This window comes from Schistocerca gregaria, chromosome 2 (assembly GCF_023897955.1).
Source record: "Schistocerca gregaria isolate iqSchGreg1 chromosome 2, iqSchGreg1.2, whole genome shotgun sequence".
In the NCBI taxonomy this organism is placed as follows: Eukaryota; Metazoa; Arthropoda; class Insecta; order Orthoptera; family Acrididae; genus Schistocerca; species Schistocerca gregaria.
The window spans coordinates 727,703,139-727,728,878 of NC_064921.1; the positions used below are offsets into that span (position 1 = coordinate 727,703,139).

At 36.4% G+C, this 25,740-nt stretch overlaps 1 protein-coding gene across 2 annotated transcripts in view; it reads right to left on the reverse strand.

Moving 5' to 3' along the window:
• LOC126334857 (probable multidrug resistance-associated protein lethal(2)03659) overlaps positions 1-25,740 on the reverse strand; it is a 420,094-nt gene that overhangs the window by 309,448 nt on the left and 84,906 nt on the right. For both annotated transcript variants that reach the window (XM_049997527.1, XM_049997528.1), the window contains exons 4-6: positions 24,827-24,961; positions 23,642-23,846; positions 13,530-13,752 (exon numbers count right to left, since the gene is read on the reverse strand). In XM_049997527.1, the coding sequence (XP_049853484.1) occupies positions 13,530-13,752; positions 23,642-23,846; positions 24,827-24,961 (563 nt within the window). The remainder of the gene's footprint in view (positions 1-13,529; positions 13,753-23,641; positions 23,847-24,826; positions 24,962-25,740) is intronic.

Sequence of the window (25,740 nt, forward strand, 5' to 3'; positions counted from 1 at the left end):
AATTTGACCAGAAGAAGGGATCGGTTGGTAGGACATGTTCTGAGGCATCAAGGGATCACCAATTTAGTACTGGAGGGCAGCGTGGAGGGTAAAAATCGTAGAGGGAGACCAAGAGATGACTACACTAAACAGATTCAGAAGGATGTAGGTTGCAGTAGGTACTGGGAGATGAAGAAGCTTGCACAGGATAGAGTAGCATGTAGAGCTGCATCAAACCAGTTTCAGGACTGAAGACCACAACAACAAACATGATTTAAGTTGTTGAGTTGGTTGGTCTATTAGTGTATTTCATGCTGACTCTCTGCATCCAATTGGTTAGGAATGAAGCAATTCAATTGTTTGCAATTCCACCAATACCATAGTGTTCTATTTTTTCCAGCAATATTTTGTGGTCAACAGTTTCAAAAGCCTTTGACAGATCCAGAAATATGCCTGTTATGGGCTGTTTTTTATTTAACAAATCTGGTAGCATATTTGTGCAATCATATACTGCACTTTCAAAAACTTTAGAAAAGCAGGATGAGATTTAAATAGGCCTGTAGTTATTCATATCTTTATTATCACCTTTTTTTGAAGACAGGAAATACTTTGGAAAGTTTCAGAGCTTCAGTGAAATTACCTGCCTGGAAAAAACAGTCACAGAGATGACTTAATGGTTCAGCAATTGTGTGTACACAATTTTTGATGACAGCTGCTGTGATACCATCAATTCCAGCTGAATATGAATTTTTTAACTCTCTGAGGGCTTTTGCAACATCATTTTAAGTGACTTTGGCTGGCTCTGAGCACTATGGGACTTAACAGCTGAGGTCATCAGTCCCCTAGAACTTAGAACTACTTAAACCTACCTAACCTAAGGACAACACACACATCCATGCCCGGGGCAGGATTCGAGCCTGCGACCACAGTGGTCGCATGGTTCCAGCCTGAAGTGCCTAGAACCGCTCAGCCACTTCGGCCGGCTCAGTGACTTTGGTAATGAAAATTGACTCTGCACATGTGTGATATTTTTGGTTTGCTGGTTGGTAGTTTGTGTTAGGATTATTTTTGACCAATTTTTCAGCTATGCTCATAAAGAATTTGTTTAAATAGTTAACCACAACTTTGGTAATAGATATAGATTCATTGTTGAGTTTGATTTCTATGTTCGTGTGTGTAGCTTTGATTTCTCCTCCTTCCCTTCTTATGATATTCCACATTGCTTTTACTTTATTGCTGGATTTGTCAATATAATCATTTTGCATCCTTTTTGCCTGTCTTATCACTCTTCTTACGATACATGTGTAGTTTTTATAGTATTCTGTTAGTTAGGGGGGTCACTACTTTGTTTACATAACATGTGGAGTATTCTTTTATGTTTGCAAGATATTTTTACAGCTTGTGTAATCCAAGTCTTGTTTCTCTTATTATTATTTATTCTTACTGGTTTTTGTGAGAAAGGCTCTCCAAAGTGGTGGATCATTGTGCCAAGAAATATGTTGAATTTCATGTTGACGTCACTGGCTGCATACATCTCTGTCCACTTTTCTTTACTAAGGAGGGCATTTAGATTGGTCAAGTTATCTTGAGTGAAAAACTTTCATAAAGTTTTATGTGGGACTGGGTTTGAAGTATCTTGCTAACATCAACCTTTAGAATGACAGCTTGGTGGTCACTGAATCCTGCATTGTATACTTCTAGTGTTGGGTTAAGCTTATTTATATTTGCAAAAATTTGATCTAGAGCTGTCTTGGATGTGGGTGCTATTCTAGCGGGCTTATTTACAAGGCCATGCAGATGATAAGTTTTTGCAATGTTAATCAATGTCTCCCTGTTTCTGTTGTGGGTGAGAAAGTCTATATTAAAGTCACCACATATAATTACATCCTGTTTCCACTGACTTATTTAGGATAGAACAAGTCCATTTGTAACAGAAAATCATTAATACTACTGGAGGGGGGACAGTAAATTGTAGTTACAATTAAATCTAGATATGTAAGCTTTATGGCTGCATATTCAAAGGTCTCATCTGTTCCTATTTCCTTTAGGGTAGGAAGTGGGCTATATTCAATGTGTTGTTTTATGAAGATGGCAACCCCACCATGTCCATCATTTGATCTGGAGTAGCGTTCACACAACTTGAAATTTGGTAGTGAGATTAACATCAGTGCAGAGCCAGTGCTCTGCTAGGCATACTACTGAGATTTCACTGAGTTCACTGGTCAGCAGGATACTTAAGTCATCAGTTTTGTTGCTTAAGGATTGGACATTGTGATAATAGATTTTCAGGTCTGAGTGGGGTTTACTCAGGTGGCTCGAAGTCATATTTACTGTGTCACTGACTTTAGTTTAAATTGTGCTGTATTCCAGATATATTGACTTCTGAGCAGTCATACTGGTTTTGTTGGTTGTCCTTGTCAGCCGACTCATCTTCCAGGTGGTCCTGAAAAATATCCACATGCACATCATACTGCTGAGGCATCACATTGTCATTTTGGAGGGCTGTCTCAATACGATTCACCATCACATTATTGATCCTTTCGGGTTCCTGACCTTTTTGAAGGGTCAGTGGGTTTGTGTTTCATCCCTGTGACTTCGCGACCCATTTTTCTAGTGTTGTTTGCACTGTATTGCCACTATTGTTCTTTTTATTTCCCATCTTGTTTGTCTTGATCAAATTGCTTTTAAGCACCTGTTTATCGTTTCTGACTTTTGGTTTCTTATTGTTTCCCATAGTTGTCATTGTCATTAGAACCCCCCATTACAATCAAAGTATCACATGTACTGAAGCTTCGTGTCAAATTTTATGCATTTTTTACCACCTCCTTTAGTGGAGCGCCAGGTTTTACTATGCTTTTTACCTGGTATGAGGGCCCTAGTTTGTCTTGCAGTATTTGAGCACTGTCTCTTCCATGACTGTCACTTAATATTAGCACTTTCATTTCATCCGAGATTTTCTTGCTATGTAACAATCTGGAATTTCTTTCATTTTTGTCCTGCACATATTTTGGTGCTTGAGCAATTACGTTCACTGGTAGATTACTCATACACTGAGTGGCAGATTGTTCTCTTTGGGTTAATTTTTGGATAAGATCTTGTGCAAAGTTAGACGGTAAATTGACGTTGCTAGCAACTTGCACCAGGTGGTTATCAGATGTTACAATTCTATAATCACTTTCTGGATCCATTTCATGTAGGCCTACCACCACATTAGCTTTGTTTTCCGTGGCAGTTCATTATATGCAGATCATACAGGGCTACGATCACATGTAGCGCTAGACCACACACAATTTCTGTTAGGACTCAGCAATTCATTCTGAGCATGATTTACAGCTTTACTATTTCTTGTAGTATGCTGTCCTGTTAAACGCCACTTTTTGTTACTGATATTTACGTTCAGGGTGCAGATAACGAGTTCATTGTTCATGGGTTTATTGGTTACTGCCAGTTCAAGTTCATTACACTTCACGAATAGTTCTTGATACTTCACCAGTAGGTTTTCATGCTTGAGCATGAGGACCATTATTTCTTGTTTCAGTGATGTAATTATGTATTCCTGTGTTTTTAGAGTATTGTTTACTTTGGATTCCATAGCTAGTATGATGCATTGGCGGTATGTCCACTGATCTTCACTGTTAAAGTATTTCAGGTTAAATTTGACACATTTTTGTGGTACCAGTAATTACAGTTAATACAAAGAATACCTTGTATAACTCTTTTTGAACACATTGTGCTCTTATTATGATCAAAATTTGTTGGAACTGCAGGATCAGCAATTTGTACACTTTTACCCGGCGCCATCTTGGCTAGACACAGGGAGTTATAAAACACAATTGTTCACACCACAATTCCCCAAATATGGTGACAAGAAGCTAATTACATGAACTGAAAACAATTGTGATGGAAATATGTCTATAGTTTAATAGTTCCCACAAATAAGTGGAGATAGCATTTGAAGTGAGCTTGTGATGACCACAATATTGACTATTCAATCATCTCAAGTGAAATGACTGTGTATGGACTTCTTTGAGATGTATTCATGGTTTCTTCAACATTTATTAGTGCATATGTATCTGTGTTACAAGTTTACAAATTATTTGGTGTGCTCTACCCGGCGCCATCTTGGCTAGACACAGGAAGTTATAAAGCACAATTGTTCACACCACAATTCCCCAAATATGGTGACAAAAAGCTAATTACATGAACTGAAAACAATTGTGATGGAAATATGTCTATAGTTTAATAGTTCCCACAAATAAGTGGAGATAGCATTTGAAGTGAGCTTGTGATGACCACAATATTAACTATTCAATCATCTCAAGTGAAATGACTGTGTATGGTCTTCTTTGAGATGTATTCATGGTTTCTTCAACATTTATTAGTGCATATGTATCTGTGTTACAAGTTTACAAATTATTTGGTGTGCTCTACGACAGAATTGTCCGTTCGTAGTTGAGTGCCAGTCAAGCAGCACTGAGTGCAGCCTTACAACAACAAGGACATGGTTCATGACAATCTCTAGCCTTCTTCTCCAAGTGTATGAAAGAAGCAGAAACAAAATGGAATGCCATAGAGAGGAACTGATGACCATATATCTTACTATTAAACATTTCTGGCCTTTACTAGAAGGTCAACAATTTGCAGTGTTTACTGATTATTGGCCTTTCATGTCCATTCCAACAGGACTTGCCTCACCATGTCAAACATGGCATGCAGACTTTGTGGCTCAATTCAGAACTGACACTCACCAAAGGCAAAGATCATACTGGCATTGACAGACTCTCGCAGTCTGTGGCAAGTATTACTAAGTTTAACTGGTCAAAGACTACAGATAGCCAGCTTACAGACACCTTCATTCAACAGTACATCCACAATGCAAACTCTGCCTCACATTATCTGGCATGTGTACCAGTGGACTGATTCTCATGTGAAATGTGGTGTGACAGTGGTGGCAACCAGCTACATCTGCTCATCCTGCAAAATCACCTTCCAGAGGTCTTCAATGCAACCCACATGTCACATCCTGATATGAAGGCAAAAGTCAAACTTGGTGACAAGCAAGGTCATCTGGCCTGGGGTCAAAAAGGACAATCGTACATGGCATCAAAAAGGACAATCGTATAGGGCATCAAAAAGGACAATCGCACATGGCCCCATTCTTGCCTTGCATGCCAATGAAACAAAATCTCACGGCTTGTTCATGCCACCACTCAGGACCTCCCTCTACCATCGGCACACTTTGCCAACATCCCCTTAGATCTGTCTCATCTCAACCATGCATTATTGACCAATGTTATCTTCTAACCATAGTTGATCACTACGCCAAGTGGCCCGAGGCCACATCTCTCTCTGGCATCACTCTGGATCTGTTGCCACAGCTTTCATCAACATATGGTTTTCTTTCCATGGCATTCCTCTCACCATCGCAACTAACTGAAACTGTCACTCTGAAACATTGCTATTCAACTACCTACTCAACTCGTGTGATACTCGTCTCCTTTGGACCACAAGCTATCATCCTGCTAGCGATGGCATGGTTGAACACTCGCATCAGTCACTCAAATCTATCATCATGTGCCAAAAGAGTCATGGACTGATGCTCTGCCCTGGGCACTGCTTGGCCTCTGAGCATTAAAAGGGGACTTGTTCTGCTCTCCAGTACAACTAGTCTTCAGTGAAGAACTGCGTGTGCCGGGTGACTTCATTGCTCCTTCACCTATACAGATTCTTGTGGACCAGCTAAACTTTCTTAAAAAATTGGAGCAACTCATCAGTTGTATATGTTCATGCACCCCACAATGTCATGGTCAACATAATCAGTTCATCTTCCAAGAACGACACACATCAATGCATATATGGTTGTGTGATGATGCAATCTGGCCACCTCTCTTTCCATACTCTGGTCCATACGAAGTACTGTTGAGGGGACCTAACACTTGAATCATTCACAAGGAAGGAGGCACTGAGACAGTATCAACAGAAAGAGTTAAGCTTGCCTTCATTGCTCCTCCCCAAGATGAACTACCATGCAATCCATCTGTGCTGACACGTGCACCACATGCCCCTGTGGCCACGCCCTCATTGGGAGAGACAGACACTCCTGTCCTGCCACCTGCTACACCACTATTCACATGCACTGGCAGACAAGTAAAATGCAAATTTTCAGAGATTTCTGGAGCACTTGGCTATCAGGTGCCCAGTAAAGGAGGTGTGAGATGGTCTCGCTCTCTGAAACTCCAACGGCTCTGCCTATCTGCGAGCCCCAAGTGCTCACTACCACTCCAGCCATTTCTACCTCTGCCATCCATACACCTCGGCGGCCTGTCCCCGGCATGAGTTGGTTACCTCCCCCAAAGTCCTTAGAGCAGATATAAGTCAGATGAGGCACAATGAGCAATCAATCCACACTGTAGCCTTTACAGCTTTCCAAGAGAGTGGAGATTTCGTGGTGAAGACAATATTGACTAATTGACCAACTCCAGTGAAATGACTGTGTACAAACTTCTTTGAGACGTATTCATGGCTTCTTCAGTGTGTGTTGAGTGTATAAAATGTTCCATGCAAGTATTTGGATGTTTACTAAATTATTTGCTGTGCTCTATGACAAACATGTTAATTTGTAGTTGACATAACTCAGAAATTCCTTTAGATATCTCCTACCAGCTAATGAGTAAATCTCAATGTAACAAAATATCTCAGTAAACATTTTACTTTTTCCAAAAAAGTTTTGCTACAAATGAATTTGCAATTAAAGTTTTCATCATCCAGAAGGTTCCATTTTTAAATGGTGAATATTTTCAAAATTCAGTTAGGCATACCTAGCTTTGTAGCCCTAATTTTTCTGATTAAAAAATGCCTGTTTGCAGTAGGGAAATATGTTAGTTTGTTAATTATTCAGTTTAGGTAATTTCATAAATTTCTCCTTTGTTCATTTAGAATTGAAACTAGATTACTTCTTGGTTCATTATAATTTCTATGTCCACTAATTGTGCTAGCTAACTTATTAGAGTCTATAAAATAAAACATAATAACAAATTTTAATAATGATTAATATAATAAAGTGCCTGACGTGCCGTAGGATCGTTAGCTCCGGGGTCTGGTGTGATGGATGTAGTAACTTTTTTCATTGGGGCGACTGTAGTGGCGTGGGAATTGGGAAAATGAGCGAGACTCATCAGTGGTTCTGTAGGCTATGCAGTAGAGATAGGAAGATTGTGGAACAGGAGGGGAAAATTGCTGCCCTTCAGGCTGAGTTAGATGAGGCTAGGCGATAACTGGGCAGGTTAAGGGGGGAGAAGGGTAAACAGGGGTGGGAAGTGGCAACAGGCATGAGGAACAGGCCAAGAAAGTCTTCTGACAGCTTTGTTATTAATGTACAAAATAGATTTGACCTGTTGCCTCAGTCAGAAACTGATCAGCCTCTCACAGAAGTAGATGTAGACAGGGCTCAACAAGCTTTCAGCAGCAAATTGATTAAGAATGTAGGGAAGTCTGCAAAGAGAAAGAAAATCTTGTTGCTAGGTAGTTTGCATGCTAGGGGTGTGGGCCAACTTCTGCAGGATGAATTAGGGTTGGATTACCAGGTCACAAGTTTTTTCAAACCTAGTGCTGAACTTGGGCAGGTTACAGAGGATTTAGGTTCACTATGTAAAGGTTTTACTACAGAAGACACCGTGGTTATTGTGGGTGGGCCGGGCAACAGTATTGACAGAGATCCGGGGTACAGCATAAAGTGTGACCTGGCAAAGATTGCATCGGCATCGAATCATACCAGTGTTGGGTTTGTGTCGGTTCTGGAGCGCCACGACCGACCTCATTTGAACTCTTCTGTCAGGAGAGTTAATTTGGAGTTGGAACGGCTACTTGGATCTGGTGCAGGGTCACACATTGGTGTGGTTACTGTTGATTCACTCTGTAGGTGGGACTATACTAGACATGGCCTACACCTCAACAGGAAAGGGAAGGGTAAACTGGCTGGGCTGATAGCAGGAAATTTAAAGGGGGGAGGAACTACATCTCATGGTGGAAACTCTTTTTTAGTGTAAGATCAGTGTCCAGTGGGAAACTCAGCCAGGCAAGTACTAAAGATGTTAAAAAAGTTCAAGATACTCACAAAAGTAAAGTGAAAAATAATGTTAGTATATTTCATGAAAATATTGGGGGATTGAAGAATAAAAGTACTAAAGATGTTAAAAAAGTTCAAGATACTCACAAAAGTAAAGTGAAAAATACTGTTAGTATATTTCATCAAAATATTGGGGGATTGAAGAATAAAATTGATGAGCTTCTGCTTTGTTTAGAAGATATAGAAACCAAGAATGTAATAGATATACTATGCCTGTCTGAGCATCACATTGTCACTGATATGCAAAAGGTTAGCATCAATGGGTACAAATTAGCTGCACATGTAAGTAGAGATAATATGATGAGAGGAGGAGTTGCCATATATGTCAAAAGCTTCCACAGTGCAAAAAATTTAGAAACTAAAAAATTTTGTGTAGAGCAACATATGGAAGCATGTGCCACTGAACTTAAACTAAATGATGGCACCTTCATAATTGTAACAGTGTATAGGTCCCTCTCAGGGAATTTCCAGCTATTTCTAGAAAACTTGGATGCTTTGTTGTGCTATCTGTCAGACAGGGGGAAGCAAATTATCATTTGTGGGGATTTCAATGTTGATTCCCTGAAAGAGTGTAATAGGAAGAATGACCTTTTAGTATTACTCAGTTCTTTCAATTTGAGCTCCGTCATTGATTTTCCTACTCGTATAACAAAGAACAGCAGTACATTGATAGATAACTTTTTTATAGACCAAGATAAGTTTAAGGACATAAATGCTTATCCTGTTGAGAATGGTCTTTCAGATCATAGTGCACAGCTTGTTACAGTACATGACATAGCTCCATGCAGTATAATAAATAAGACTTTCAAAGTAGTGCGTTCAATTAATAATATAAATATTGCAAACTTTAGGGAAAGCCTACAGCAGCTAGACTGGGATGAAGTGTATCAGGAACCCGATGCAAACTTGAAATATAACTTATTTCACAATACATTTTTAAGGGTATTTGAAAATTGTTTTCCCAAGAAAATAGTTAAACATAATTCCAAGAAAACATATAAAAAACCTTGGCTAACTAAAGGAATAAGAATATCTTGCAACCATAAAAGAGAACTGTATCTAACAGCAAGAGGGAGTACTGACCCCGAAATTGTTCAATATTATAAAAACTATTGTGCGGTACTAAGAAAAGTTATTAAAAAGTCCAGAAGCATGTGTATCATGTCTGAGATCAGTAACTCTGATAATAAAATTAAAGCAATTTGGAATATTATTGAAAGGGAAACAGGGCAACCAAGAGCACAGGAAGACTTTAGTGCAATAAAACTGAATGACAAGTGCACTAACAAACAATCAGAAATTGAAAATATTTTGAATAATCATTTTTTAAATGTTGTGGAGAAAATAGGATCTAGATCTTCACTAGAAGAGGCAAGGCTATTAATAGAAGAGGCCATACCTGCGCAGTTTGAAACAACTGTAATTCCACCAACCTCTCCCTCTGAAATCAGTAAAATAATAAACTCACTGAAAAGTAAAAGCTCTTACGGAATTGATGGCATTTCCAGCAAAGTACTTAAAGCTTGTTCCCCACAGATAAGTAGGATTCTCAGCCACGTATGTAATAGCTCTTTGGAGCAGGGTGTTTTCCCTGATAGACTGAAATATGCCATTGTAAAACCATTGCATAAAAAGGGGGATACGTCGGATGTCAACAACTACCGCCCAATCTCTCTTCTGACAGCTCTATCAAAAATTTTTGAGAAAGTAATGTATTCAAGAGTAGCCTCCCATATTTGTAAAAATAAAGTACTAACAAAATGTCAGTTTGGTTTTCAGAAAGGCTTTTCAACAGAAAATGCTATATATGCTTTCACTGATCAAATATTAAATGCTCTGAATAACCGGACATCACCCATTGGTATTCTTTGTGATCTTTCAAAGGCCTTTGATTGTGTAAATCATGGAATTCTTTTAGATAAGCTAAATCATTATGGTTTGAGTGGGGCTGTGCACAAATGGTTTAATTCATACTTAACTGGAAGAATGCAGAAAGTTGAAATAAGTGGTTCGTGTAATGTTAAAACAACAGCTGATTCCTCAAACTGGGGTGCTATCAAGCACGGGGTCCCACAGGGTTCGGTCTTAGGTCCTTTACTGTTCTTGATATACATTAATGACTTACCATTCCACATTGATGAAGATGCAAAGTTAGTTCTTTTTGCTGATGATACAAGTATAGTAATAACATCCAAAAACCAAGAACTAAGTGATGTAATTGTAAATGATGTTTTTCACAAAATTATTAAGTGGTTCTCAGCAAACGGACTCTCTTTAAATTTTGATAAAACACAGTATATACAGTTCCGTACAGTAAATGGCACAACTCCAGTAATAAATATAGAATTTGAACAGAAGTCTGTAGCTAAGGTAGAATTTTCAAAATTTTTAGGTATGTCCATTGATGAGAGGTTAAACTGGAAGCAACACATTGATGGTCTGCTGAAACGTCTGAGTTCAGCTACGTATGCTATTAGGGTTATTGCAAATTTTGGTGATAAGAATCTCAGTAAATTAGCTTACTATGCCTACTTTCATTCACTGCTTTCGTATGGCATCAAATTCTGGGGTAATTCATCGTTGAGTAGAAAAGTATTCATTGCACAAAAATGTGTAATCAGAATAATTGCTGGAGCCCACCCACGGTCATCCTGCAGACATCTATTTAAGGATCTAGGGATCCTCACAGTAACCTCACAGTATATATATTCCCTTATGAAATTTGTTGATAATAATCCAACCCAGTTCAAAAGTAATAGCAGTGTGCATATCTATAACACCAGGAGAAAGGATGATCTTCACTATGCAGGGTTAAATCTGACTTTGGCACAGAAAGGGGTAAATTATGCTGCCACAAAAGTCTTTGGCCACCTACCAAACAGCATCAAAAGCCTGACAGATAGCCAACTAACATTTAAAAATAAATTAAAAGAATTTCTAGATGACAACTCCTTCTACTCATTGGCTGAATTTTTAGATATAAACTAAGTAAAAAAAAAAATCCTTAATCATTAGTGTCATGCAATATTTTGTGTAATGTAATTTCTTGTACAGACATCTTTTATTAACCTGACACGTTCCACATCATTACGAAGTGTCGTATTCATGATCTATGGAACAAGTATTAATCTAATCTAATCTAATCTAATGCTTTCCTATAAGGAGTAATGCTGCACAATGGCCCAGTCTGTTCTCATTTAGTTATCATCATACAAATATCAAAGTGTCAAACTTCAGGTCTGAGGAAATAATTTAGTGCAGTAACATCACGGAGTCACTTGAGTTATGAGTTAATATCTTCGTAAACTACTTCAAAGCAGTCTGTAGTAGTTATTCACAAAGTCAAGATCTCTGAGTTACAATTACTAATAAAATTTGTCATTTCCATCTAATTGACAGTCCTTCAGTCAATGAAAGTCTGGATGTGGTATCCATTCATTTCATCATTTCATCTCTGTGGGCAGTTTTTATGTGCAGTGAACATTTAAATGGGCCTATCTAATGTGTGTTTTCCATCAGGATTGTAAAAGGAAGAGCACTGGAAATATGTTACCACTATTTCGAAGGTGAATGTGAATGCTAACCTGTGATGAATGAACTCTATGGATTATCCAGGATGAGCTGATCATTGTAATAATACATGTGTCAATAGATGTGGGAAAGCTTCAAGCTAACTAACGTAGTGTTGCATCCATCTTTTCAAACTTGTCATTAACCCAAAATTATAGAATGATGCCAAGACACTAGTAGAGTTTGTGATGAATGAGGCTGGCTCCCATCATCCTACTCTGCATACACACCTATATTAAATATTAAGGTCCATATAAAATTTTTGCTAATTTTCTTTCCAAAATTCTGATGTTTAAATTCCTACATTATGCACATTACGAATATTGAGAAAATCATAGAAACAAATTCTGCAGCCAACACACTCCCCCCACTCTCCAAGAAAGTTTACTATTCAGATCATTCAGTCTGTTGTTCTAGTTGCAATGGGGTAATTATTTCTGTCAGAAATGATGGAAATCATAAGATATTTCAATTCCAAAATTTTGTACATCTAATCATAATGAAAATCTTAGGCACCAATATGTAAATTTGAAAGGAAAGACCATAATTAAAGAGTTCATATGGTCCAAACTTTCAGTGCCAGTTATATCCAAACCACCATAAATTTCCAGGATATGTTGATATACTTAAGACTGACTGATTTTTCTGTCATGTGACACCCATATTGATGAGCAACAGACCATAATTAAAAATTGCTAAATTTTCAATAATTAATTTTTAACATACAAAATAGATCTCATAGTCATAATTCCAGGATTCCCACTGCATAAGCCTAATTAATACTGTGTATTTTAACAGTGGTACTAATGATAAATAAAATCAAACAATCATAATGACATACTCAATAGTTAATAAAAAATGGACTTTCTAACCTACAGAATTTATAATCTATTCTAAATTACCAAAGTTCATTAATATTATGGAGTGAATCTTTATAAGGCAAATACTTGCCCTATTTCAATCATTCTACTCTTAGTCTTCATTTAGTTTTACTTCAATCTAAGTTCAGTATAAGACTGGCATCAATTACATAGGGAGTTCAGCCTCGGAACACATTTGTACTTTTCTATATTGTGTTTAATTAAGGCTTAGTGGGCATACTTCACCAATGTGAGCAGTGTCCATTAAAATATGTGGTTTCAGTTCAGCTGCAAAACACTTGTGATTATTAAGAAGTTTTGTGAAAAAGTTGCTCAATTAAGAATGAAGGAATCTCAGAACACTCCATAAATACAGTATTCAGTCCTATTTCTGAAATATATAGGACTAGTGACTACTAAGCCCCCTATATGTCCATACCAGCTACCTGAGTGTAAACATTATTGGAGACTGTATAAGACCTGATCATCACAGGCAGCATCTCAGTGATGCAATTAAAGATTGGTGAACTACCATTTTGAACTTTTAGCTCTTCATTTTATGTACAGATCTCACAACATGTAATTTCAATTGGTGATTTAGTGAAAGTGCCTGGCTACCAAAGGCTTGTAAAACAAAAGGTAGGTCTAGTAACGTGACTAGCCACTACCCAGGACCAGAAATCACTGCTGAGGAACATTAAAAGGTGAGTGATTTTCTTTCCTCATTTTTTTTACCGTAAATATCTGATGCAGAGATTAAAAAGCAGAAATTAATAAAAAAACACAGATATAACTTTTTGGGCATCCAAATGGACCATCAACAGCAATGCAATGAGCACACTGATCGGTTGCTCAAGTTACTAATCTTAGCATTCACCTGCCAGTGCTCATAGGAAAGTAAAGTTGTTGCCATATGTTGCATATTTCTTTTCTCTGCTGTCTTACAGAACCTGACTTAAGCATACATGCCATCATGATTATATTTTCTTACCAACCTTGTAAAGGAATAAACAGCAACACACAAATAGTTCCACCAAATGCTGCTACTCCAATTTTTGTCCATATGAAGTATGTTATGATAGCTGTTTCTATAGGTCCAAGCCACAAGTAATGTCCAAGTATGAATATCATATCAAACCTCTGGACATCATTAGCCATAAGATTTACCACCTGTCCAGTAGCAGTACCTGATAAAGCATTCTCATTGAGCTTCAGTGCCTACAAAATAGCAAATAAAACAATAATTGTAAGAAATTGTGCAATGGCAGCTGCAACATACATTAAGTAAAATGTTTTTGCACAAAATTGTTACTTTCATTTATATTTATTTATTTAATTTCAGCCATTACTCTCAAGCAGAACAATTTCAGTTCAAAATATCAGAAGATAGAATGCACATACAGGTAATTACATTATAGCACATGTCAGAAACTGCCCCAAAGGGTGGAAGAATCAACAATGATCAATGGCATGAGAACAGTGAAGGAAATGGAAACCACTGCATTAAACACACATGATGTGTACCCACAGGAAATATGTCTGTAATTAAAAAGTGTCATAATGACCTCTTCATTGCCTGAAGATTCTGGATTAGTCTCCCCTTCTTATGCATGGAGGGGACTGTCAAGGGAGATGAGACCATGAGAAAAAGTTTGAAAAGCCAAGGAAATGGTAATGTTCTACAAGTCAGAGCTTGGAATGCCAGAAATCTGAATGTAACTAGAAAAATCTGTAATGGAAAATGGAAAGGCTCAATATTTATTCATTTATTTTGATCCAACATCAACTGACTTAAAAAAAAAAATGTTCCAGTCTTCTGGGTTAATCAGAGCCTTACATACTAGAATTACATATTATATGCCTGCTATTGTTATCTACACTTTTTTTTTATATAAATTTAGTCAAGAGAACAATGTTACATATATGGAATACATAGTTTGCTATTCCAATACCTAAATTAAGAAATTTACAGTTTGTGGCACAGTCTTCAGATCTGAGATTCATATATTTACAGTTCGTGACATAGTCTAAGATCTGAAAATCATATATTTTTAGAAAAAGGGTCTTCCATCATACAAGTGTACTAAATCTAGAAACTCATCTACAGAACACACAGGGTTGTTTAGGAGCCATAATTTTATTTTCTTTCTTAGTTCTGTATTGGGAATTTGGAGATATTAGGGTGGAAGCAACTCAGGGATGTTATACCTGAATAGTGAGGGCTTTTCTCATAAAGTTTGGTTTTGTGAGAGATATTGTGAGTTCTCTCTCTACCTCTAGTGTTATGGTTGTGTATTTCTTCATTATTTGTTTTGTTACTGTTTAATGAAAGAATGATTATCTTAAGTACATACAGGTCATAAACAACTTGTATTTTAATTTTTTTAAACAAATTTCTGCAGGGTTCCCTGCCACATTCTTTCCCATAATTCTAAGTGCCTTCTTCTGTAGCATAAGTACTCTTTTCTTATTACCTGTACTGCTAGATCCCATATCTCTATCTCATTGCTTAGATAGAATTCAAATAGTGCACAATACATTTGCTTCAAAGCGGTAATGTTACAAAAGGTGTCAGTTTTCTTAGGACATATCTGGTAGAAGATAGTTGTGAATAGCTAGCATTATGACATATTAATGTGGTATGATCTGCATTTAAGATAGCTATAGCAGAGTTTGTTATAGACTGAATATCATTAACATAAATAATAAAAAGAGGTGGTCCTAATTTTGAATCCTGTAGAATACCAAAATTAACATCAGTAGTGTTTGATTTGTATGCTCCCTCTGTAGAGCTAATAGACACAAACTGCTTCCCATTTGTCAAATAGGATCTAATCAGATTACGGGCGGTGTCTCGAATGCCATAGTTCCTTCCACAGTTTGTCCAGCTATATCGTCATTTCAACATAGTCTAATGCTTTTTGTAAGTCTAGATAGATGCCACATACATGATCTTTATTGTCTATTGCTTGAGTGATGTCTTCAACTAAGCTGGATGCTGCTGTAATGGTGGCTGATCCCTTTACAAACCCATGCTGTCCCTTCGCTTACCAGGACGAACAGTGTCTTATGTATATTACTTTCTCAAAGATTTTGGATATTATTGGAAGAACAGATATATGTTGAAAGTTTTCTACTAGATTTCTGTTTCCTTTTTTAAAAATAGGCACAATTTGAGCACTTATCAACTCATCTGGAAATAGACTGTCTCCATATGGAAGTTGATGGTGGTTTGTGTTTAACGTCCCGTCGACAACGAGGTCATTAGAGACGGAGCTCAAGCTCAGGTTAGGGAAGGATTGGGAAGGAAATCGGCCGTGCCCTTTCAAAGAAACCATCCCGGCATTTGCCTGAAACGATTTAGGGAAATCACGGAAAACCTAAATCAGGATTGCCGGAGACGGGATTGAACCGTCGTCCTCCCGAATGCGAGTCCAGTGTGCTAACCACTGCGCCACCTCGCTCGGTTGGAAGTTGATAATTGCTGATAAAGATGATGAAATTTTATGAATACATTTCACAAGAGTGTCCATACTAAGACAATCATGTCCTGCTGCATGAGAATTCTTCAAGCTACTCACTATATAGACACAGTAGGAGCCAATGGAGTAAAACAGAAAGAAGATAAGGACTTATAGACAAATGGAAATAAGATAATATTAACAGCAATATAAAATTGTATAATGGGACTAGGATTTATTTTGAATGAGAAATTAGGGCCAAGAGTGAGCTACTGTGAACTGTTCAGTAACAGGGTCACACACAACAGAATTAACAGCAAAGGAAATCCACCAACAATAGCTTATGTATAAAGGTTAATGTCACAAGCATAAAATGAACAGATGGAGAGATATGAGGGCACTGAACAGATAACTCAGAATGTAAAGTGATATGAAAACCTAATAATCATGGGGTACTGGAAAAGTATAATAGGGGAAGGAACAGAAGGCTAATAACACCAGGTACACTGTTCAAGAATTATATAATAGTAAGACAGAGTTTTGGAGGTCAGATATTCCATTGTAAGGCATACCTAGGAGCAGATATTGACTTACATCACAATTTAGTGGCATTGCAGTTTAAGAGAATCATTACCAAAAAACAATGCCTAAAGATGTGGGATACTGAATTAATGAAGAATGATCAGGTGCATTTGAAAGTTTCAGGCACTGTAGATGCAGCAATATACCGCAGCGTGCAATTAAGCTGATGAGGAATGAACATCCCTGAAAAGGGCAATCATAGAAGTTCGTCAGACATATTTAGGTATAAAGCAGATATATAAGTAAAAACTTTGGATATCAGAAGAAACATTTAAATTGATTGATGAAAGAATGAAATACAAATATGATCAGGATAAGGAAGAATTGCAGCAATGTAAGCCACTTAGGAATTAAATAACTGAACGTACAGTGAAGCTACTGCAGGACAGATTCAGCATACAGCAAAGGTAAATTAATTTTTGGTGAAAGTAAAAGCAAGGCTGCCGACATTAAGAGTGCACAAGAAATTTCACTGCCAAACAAAGAGGAGAGAACAAAGTGGTACAGGTGAAAAGAGGAAAGTAGTTCAGAATCTGGGAGGTTAGCACATACACTATATGACAAATGAAAACATAAAGACAAAATATTTTATACACACAAATACGGATCACTGCTGCAGTCTTAAACTGTTATTCTAGTTTTGGCAGAGATAATAGGAATGATGAGGAAGGGCACTGTGGTAGAAGGTTACACAGTGTGACAAGAGAAAGTAGAGGGGAACAGGAGGGTAGGAGGACAAAACCAGTTGCAAAGGATGATGGGGGATGTATGCTGACAGGACACATTTTATACATGTATAGAAGAATTAGTGAGAAAATGCCAGCTGAGAAGAAGAAAGAGAACAAAAATACCAAACAAACATAGGACAGCTGCATAAATTACAGGTATAAATGAACCGGTCTACAAAAGATAATATATGTAAATCATTAGTGAAACTAAAGGTACCAAACTGGGAAAATAAGGAAAGTATGAATGAAGAATTAGAAATATCACAAGACAAAAACCAATAACTATCCACTACTCAGCGACTATACTAATGCAGTTTGTGAAAAACTAATAGATGCTGCTCAGTGTGGTGAGAAAAATATATTTAGAAGGGTGCCTTTTGTTCTGAGATAGATCTGATAGAAACAATAGGTCTAAATACAAAATTACTCAAAACCCCCCATCCAAAAATTTTTGAGAAGAACACAAAATATTGGTTGGTTAATATGTCAGCAGTCAGTGCAAACACAGTGGCAATATTTTTCTGTGTAGAGTGTTAAAAATTTTTCAGCATTCTGCATATTTCACATCACTGAATTTCTAGTGTACAATGTGCATGTTGGCAACACCATTTACAGCACTCTTCTGTTTATAACAAATGAGATAGTATGCAGATACTTTTCCATATCTGCTTCTTACAGTAGCTACCTGGTATCAGTGTCAGTAACTCTACCTGCTCAGTATAGGTTGCTGCTGAGGTAGCAGTATTTAGGTTTTGAAACCACACATCGTATTTCATATACATATCACTGTCTTCAGGTTCTACACCAAGTGCATCTACATTATACACTTCAACAAGTTTTGGATATGTTGCTTGTGTAAAACTTGTTTCAATCTCTTCCATTGTTTTTATGTCTTCCAAAACATTATTTTCTTTCATATGTTAATGTACAATATAGCCACATCACCAATCAATGCGTGTGAGTAGATTTGGATGGATGGCAGTGTAGAAGTTCATTCATTAAGAGACTACCAAAACTGTCTTTATCATGAGGCAAATACATATTTTGCATTAGAAATATCACAAGACAAGAACCAATAACGTTCCACTATTCACTGACAAGACTTATGCAGTTTATGGAAAACTATCAGGTGCTGCTCATTGTGGCATGAGAAATACATTTAGTAGGATGCCTTTTGTTCTGAGATAGATCCAAATAGACAGTCGGCTAAAAAGTTTGTCAGTACTGGAGACCTGGCAGATGTTTTGTGTTAAAGTTCCCTTTTAGTGTGTTGAAATTTAGTTGACTCCTGCACTCTTTTGGGTTTCCTTTAACTTACAAATTTAAGACAAAAATGCAAAATTTAAGTTAACTTTTCCACTTAAAAATTCTTTTTTTTCTAATTTGGAAATTCACAGAATGCTATCTTTTATTCTTTTATTTTCCTCTTCTGTTTTTTGAAATATTGTATATTTATAACTTATTTCTACAATTAAAGATACAAATTACATTTTTTCTTGCTTAAGATACTCTGAGACCTAATAGTAGCAGTTTTTCAGAAGGTAGAATGTCACAGACTTTTTAAAGCTTTGTAGTTCAGTAAGAGATTTTATATGTCTTGGTAATCTGTTGTAAAATTTTGTTCCTGCATAATATACACCTTTTTGGCATAATGTGGTGTTACAATGATTGACATGTATGTCGCGGTCTGACCTGGTACTGTAATCATGGACACTTTTGTTTTGAGGGAAAAGGTTTTCTTTTCTCAGTATGCTTTTTTTGACATGCGTGACTACTTCCAGTATATAAATGCAGGGAAGGGGTAGGATCTTTAGATCTTTAAAGAAAGATTTGCATGATTTTGTGCTGCTCACTTGTTTCATTATTCTTATAATTGCCTTTTGTTTCCTGAAAACTATTATGGCCTGATGTACATTTCCCCAGAAAATGATACCGTACTTCAGTATTGAATGTACACGAGCAAAGTATACAGTCCTAACTGTTTCTGCACTAGTTCTGTTGTAGATAATTCTTACCACATACCTCATTTTTGCTAGTTTTGAATTTAGGACTGTGATATGAGTGTTCCATTTAAGATTTTCCTGGATATGAATCCCAAGAAATTTAGTTTCATTGACAGAACTAATGTTTTGGTTATCTATACATATTACAGGTTGTGCCGGATTTTTATTTTGATCAGTATGGAAATTCATGACTACCATTTTTTGGGGATTAACTATTAGCCTGTTTCTGGTAAACCATTCAGACACCCCTTTTGTAATATCTTTTGCAGATGCAGTAAGATTTTCTTCATTATTCCCTTCAATCAATAGACTGGTGTCATCTGCAAACAATACTGGTTCAGAATCCCTAACGTGTGATAGGAAATCATTAATGTAAACCAAAAAAGAAAGGGAGCTAAAATGGAGCCCTGTGGAACACCATGAGTTAGTCCACATGGTTCTGAAACGTGTACCTGGAGTTCATTTCCTTCTGTGTACTTAATTTCAGTTACCTGAGAGCGATATTCCAAATATGATTTGATCCACTGATTTGGCACACCTCGTACACCATACCATTCGAGCTTTCTCAGGAGTATAGAATGATCAATCACATCAAAAGCTTTTGTTAGGTCCAAGAATAAACCTGAGATATTTCTGTGGTGTCCATTGCATTTAAGACATGGTTTATCAGTTTGAAAGTGGCAGTTTCAATTGATCTCTGTGGTCTGAAGCCATGTTGACATCCAGAAATAATATTATTCTTGTCAAAGAATGTAATTTGTTTTGAAAGGAACACTTTTTCAATAATTTTCGAAAACCCTGACAATAGAGACACAGGCCTATAGTTACCCATACATTGATGATCACCTTTTTTATATAGGGGTATTACTTTTGACATTTTCAGCTGCTGAGGGAAGACACCACATGATAAGGATGAATTGCATATGTCCAATAAAGGTGAAAGTATTTGTCTTGCTGTTATTTTTATAATATAATCTGGAATATCATCAATACCAGTTGAATACTTACTCTTCAGTGAATTAATGGTATTTAGGAGCTCTGTTGGGCTTACTGGACTGAGGAACATGGATATATTGTTTATTTCAGTAGATGAAAGTTCTTTCTATGTTGTATTAGGTGAATTTCCAAATTTTTCCTTCACTAATTTCCCAGCAATAGTTGCATAGTAAGAATTGAAGCTATTTGCAACTTCCCTAAGGTCAGTGACATTCTTGCCATAACGTGATATCACAATATTTTTGTGAGTTGTAAGATCCTGCACAGCTTTCCACATGGACTTAGTTTTATTGGATGACTTCATAATATCCTTAATTTTTGCCTCCTTTATGATGCGTTTCAAAACTAGCTTCTATTTTTTGAAATAATTAATAAATTCTGGACTGCTGTTAGTTTTTGACTGCACAAAAAGTTCCCGCTTCCTTTTACGTGATACTCTGATGCCTGGTGTAATCCAGTTTCTAAATCTATCTGTGCTCTTGGAAATAACTTTCCTTTGTGGAAAAGCTATGCCAAAATTATGCTTGAAAATGTTCAAAAAATGTTTCATCTTTTCGTTAGTATTAGAGGTATCATATACTTCTCTCCAAGATTGTTCACTGATTAGGTACTGGAAGCATTCAATATTTTTCCCACTATCAGTCCTTTTATGGATAACATTTTCTATACTGGTCGAAATGTGATTTACAGGTATGGTCAGTAATTGCGAAAGGTGGTCACTATAGCCGGTATCAAAGTTTCCTGATGTACACTTGTCCATGTTTACACATACCTGATCAAGGAGAGTGACACTAGTTTTAGTTACATGTGTTGGAGAGCTAACAGTAAGACAAAGATTGTAGGCTTTTATAATATTTAAAAACGTTTCCCTGTGAGGGCTATGGCTCAGAAAGTCAATATTAAAATCACCACATAGTACCAATGTTTTCCCAGTTGTTTTAAGTTTGCCTAAAGCAAGGTCCATTTTTTTGAAAAAAGCACTTATGTTGCTAACAGGAGATCTATACACACATAAAATAATATTGTTTTCAGACATTAATTCTACAGCTGAGATTTCAAAGTCTCTTTCACAACCAAGTTTGCAAACAGATGCTATACTCTTATAATCTACATTTTCTTTTACATATATACAAGTTCCCCCATGTTTTGATTCCATTCTACAAAAGCAGTTTGCAAGGTTAAAATGTAATATTTTTAAGTACTGAAAATACTCATTTTGTAACCAATGCTCACAAAAGCATAACACTGAAACATCTTTCCATTCATTATTGAGGAGTACATTTATTTCATCAACTTTGTTTGTTAATGACTGTACATTCTGGTGTACAATCTTCAGGCTATATCTGCAATTTAATTCTGCATCACATTTTTTTGTGATACAGTCTACTTCCCTAAAAAATGTCTTTCAACCTTTTTATAAGACATCACATCTTTCTTTATGACCCATTTGTCCAAAGTACTTTGGACTGCTTCTATATTAGTCCTATTGTGATTCCAATTTGCTAGACGACAGACTTCTTCAACCAAAAATTGTTTCCCACTGTGATTTAAAGAAGGCCATAGCTGGTGTGCATGGACCTGTCTAACATGCTTACATTTATTAAGTTCACATACAGAAACTTTTTGCATACAGTATCTATCTCTTTGTTTCTATTAATTTATTTACACATGACCAAGGAGGAAGGTCGTATCTATGTGGTTGATTTACAACAGCTACATTTGTGTTGCCTAATTTGGGTAGCACACTTTCAAGAACAGTGATGAGTTCACTACCTTTATCTCTGGCAACATCATTTGCACCTGCAAAAATTATGACACAGTCTTTTTGGTTAAGGTTTTCACACGATTTTACCACTGTTTTTTTCATTTCTGCAATGCCTGCTCCTGGTTTGACAAAGGCTTGGACACTTGCATTAGTTTGTGTATCTGCTAACTTTTCTGCTATCTGGCGTCCATGATTATTGGCAAAAATTAACACTTTTTGTTCTTTTTTGCACACTTGAGGCCAGTCGACTGATTTTTTAATCACATTTCTTTGTTTAGGATGCGACATGCGCGAAAAATTTACAGTGCACGGCTGTTGTTGTTTGTAATTATTATCTGGACTCATATGTTCCTGATTGACATTGTTTGTGGAATGACGTTTGTCATTATAACTATTTGATGCACTTACTTTATTATTTCCAAGTTTTGTATTGGTTTCAACAGTAGTTCTTCCTTTGATTACATCACTCGTAGCCGATATTTCTTCCAGGTTCAGACGATGCTCTGTTTGTTGAGTTTTACAGCCAAGATGTTGCAGCTGTTTCTCCAGTAAGGCTACAGTCATTTTAAGTTCATTGATTTCACTGTTTTTTCCACTTAAAACGGGACGAAAATCATCGAAATGTTTACATGTCGATGTCACTGAATTTGCATTTGCTACAGTTTTTTCACTAGATTTTGATCTTGTAATGATTTCATTTGCAGTTTTTGCTTTAACTTCGCAGCAGTAACATTTTACAGGTTAAACAACAATACTTTTTTTTGCACTGAATACATAAAGACTCATTCTTTTTTACGTTTTTCTCGGAACTCGATTTTCGTGAACCTTTTTTCCCCGCCATCTTTATATATGCTGTGCTTGTGTCTGTATATGTTTGGATGGATGTGTGTGTGTGTGTGTGTGTGTGTGTGTGTGCGCGCGTGATTATATACCTATCCTTTTTTCCCCCTAAGGTAAGTCTTTCTGCTCCCGGGATTGGAATGACTTCGTACCCTCTCCCTTAAAACCCACATCCTTTCATCTTTCCTTTTCTTTACCTCTTTCCTGAAGAAGCAACCGCCGGTTGCGAAAGCTCAAAATTTTGTGCGTGTGTTTGTGTGTTATTTTATTGTGCCTGTCTACCAGCGCTTTCCCGCTTGGTGAGTCTTGGAATCTTTGTTTTTATATATATCCCACATGAAATGTTTCCATATATATATATATATATATATATATATATATATATATATATATATATATATATATATATATATAACCTGGCTCCATGGTATCTAACCAGTAAGTCTCATTACTGTGTGAAAAATGATCATCACTTTCATCTTCCTCTGCGTGCTCTTCCTACAATACCATATAGCTATGTTGTGCCAATCCTCTCCACACTCTTATGCAGCCTTCCTTATTTGATACTTCCTACCTGTTATAGACCTTAAAACTTGCAATTAATACACATCTGCTTTCCTCTTGGGTCTTGATTTTCCAGAACCATCAAGAAAAAAGTTATGAGAACACTATACTATGTTAACCTGTACAAGTGTGCTGTGAAATATATTGTCTATTTATAATGTGACATACCTTCCTATAAAGAAGTGAACAACTGGCAACCCTCATCTTGAGGGCTAAGTGATACATGGCCATTGCAAATGGATGTGTGACAGTGGCAGTTATCAAAGAACACAATATTACTGCAGTAGCATACAGATATGCTTCCAGTATTGGCATGGTACTTCCTGGTGAGAAATACTGTAACAGAAAACCAAGAAAGAGTGGCTGTGCCACCCTTCACACATCACCGGAGGTTATCAGAGACATTCTCAGTACTAAACAGATTGATTTCTTTAGAAATATAAAAAAATTCAAATGAGTAACCTTAACTTCTCTAGAACATGACAGAAAGTTATTGTTTCATACTATATCACTGGAAATTAAGGCTGAGCATTTGAAAGCACTGGCCCGTATGTTCTCAATAAACTTAAAGTATTCAGTATTTAAGATTATTTCTATAATTACAAGCAAAAGAGGAAAATAAGTGAATGAAAATCTCTGAAAGTTAGATGGTTCAAGCATTTTAATATGGAAGGAATGTTTTAGATTGTAATGTCAGTAAGGGTATGATACTAGTATTTTATCTTGTCTAATCTTGTGAATCTCTTCCCTAGTCATTGATGCTGCAAGTACAAGTCACTATATTTTGTTGTATAATTAAAAGGTGCTTTATAAGTAACAGAAGAGAAAAAGAAGGGGTTTTTTAAAACTTTGCCAAACATTACATTTTTGTATACATGGAAAAGATAATCATCAAATTTCTGTGTTGGAACTGCAACAGAATCCAAGTCCATGTGGCCATTTGATGGCGAAGAAATTTTTTCTTTGGCTTAAATATTTTACAATCAGCTGGAGTACTGTAACCATTTATTTCAGTCACATAATGTTACACATATTGAATGGTAAGCCTACTGAGTGAGACAAATATTTATTCTGGACTGAAGAAACACTACCAACCTCTTTAGTCTTGAGGTTCGAAAATATATGGAGCACTGTACAATTCTGAAAGCTTCTTCAGTTGATATTTATTGCTGACTCATCATAGATGTGGCTTCATACAGGCTAGTATTAACACCCAATTGTATACTAAAATTCACCATCTAAAGCACAGCACATTGTATGAATCTTGTAACAAGTATGCTAATAAAAATGATCATAGGTCTTCATATTCTTGGTACAGTAATTTTTGATATTCCAAAAATTGTATATACTAACCGGACAATCAACTCAAGGGCAGCTAGAATACATCCATACATCATATACTTCCACCCATAGGCACTAAGTATAACACGCAAATAACTTGGACTTCTTTTATTCTTCACTGCTCTTCTACATTCTTGTTTCCACAACCTGTAACATATTGGAATCTACTATTAATTTTAAAAAAATGAAAATTATAAATGGAAAAATGAAATATTATAATGCAAATTAAGACTCTATCAGAGATGCAAAGCAGCTACAAAAGCCATGAGGAAACAGAACAAATAAAAAATCATGGGTTGAAAAAAAGGAATGAATGATAAACAACAAAAAAGCCATTAGTAACAAACAAAACAGACAGGTGAGAATAATACTACTTCAACAGTTTGATTGACTGCTGATGCCACATCCATTTTCTTACACCTGTAATTGACTTGATATTGAACAAGACTTATTTCACTTAGAAATATATGCATTAATTGCCCTTCCCCACCCAAATCTCAACAGATTTCAGGCATTCTGAATCTCCTAACTTACAACATAGTTAACATTTAATGATGATATTTTTGCAATGATGAGGTATGAAATAGTTAATCATCCCATGTCTTTATTCCTTCCAAAACATTAATTTTTTTCATATGTTAAAGTAAAATACAGCTACATCACCAATCAAAAGATATTTATTAAATTTTCTGTCCCTTGTAGAATATGTGATTAGCATTACAAGTGTTTAGGCATCCACAATAAAAATTTAATACATCAATATACTTAGCATTCAGTTCAGTAAAAACAGTTCTTGGAAACATTCAGTCACGCATCATATGAGGGTTCAGTTCCCCGACTGCTGTAACCATAACAGAATTAGCTAATTGTGTATTTGGATCTGTTGTTTCTATCAGATCTATCTCAGGACAAAAGGCACCCTACTA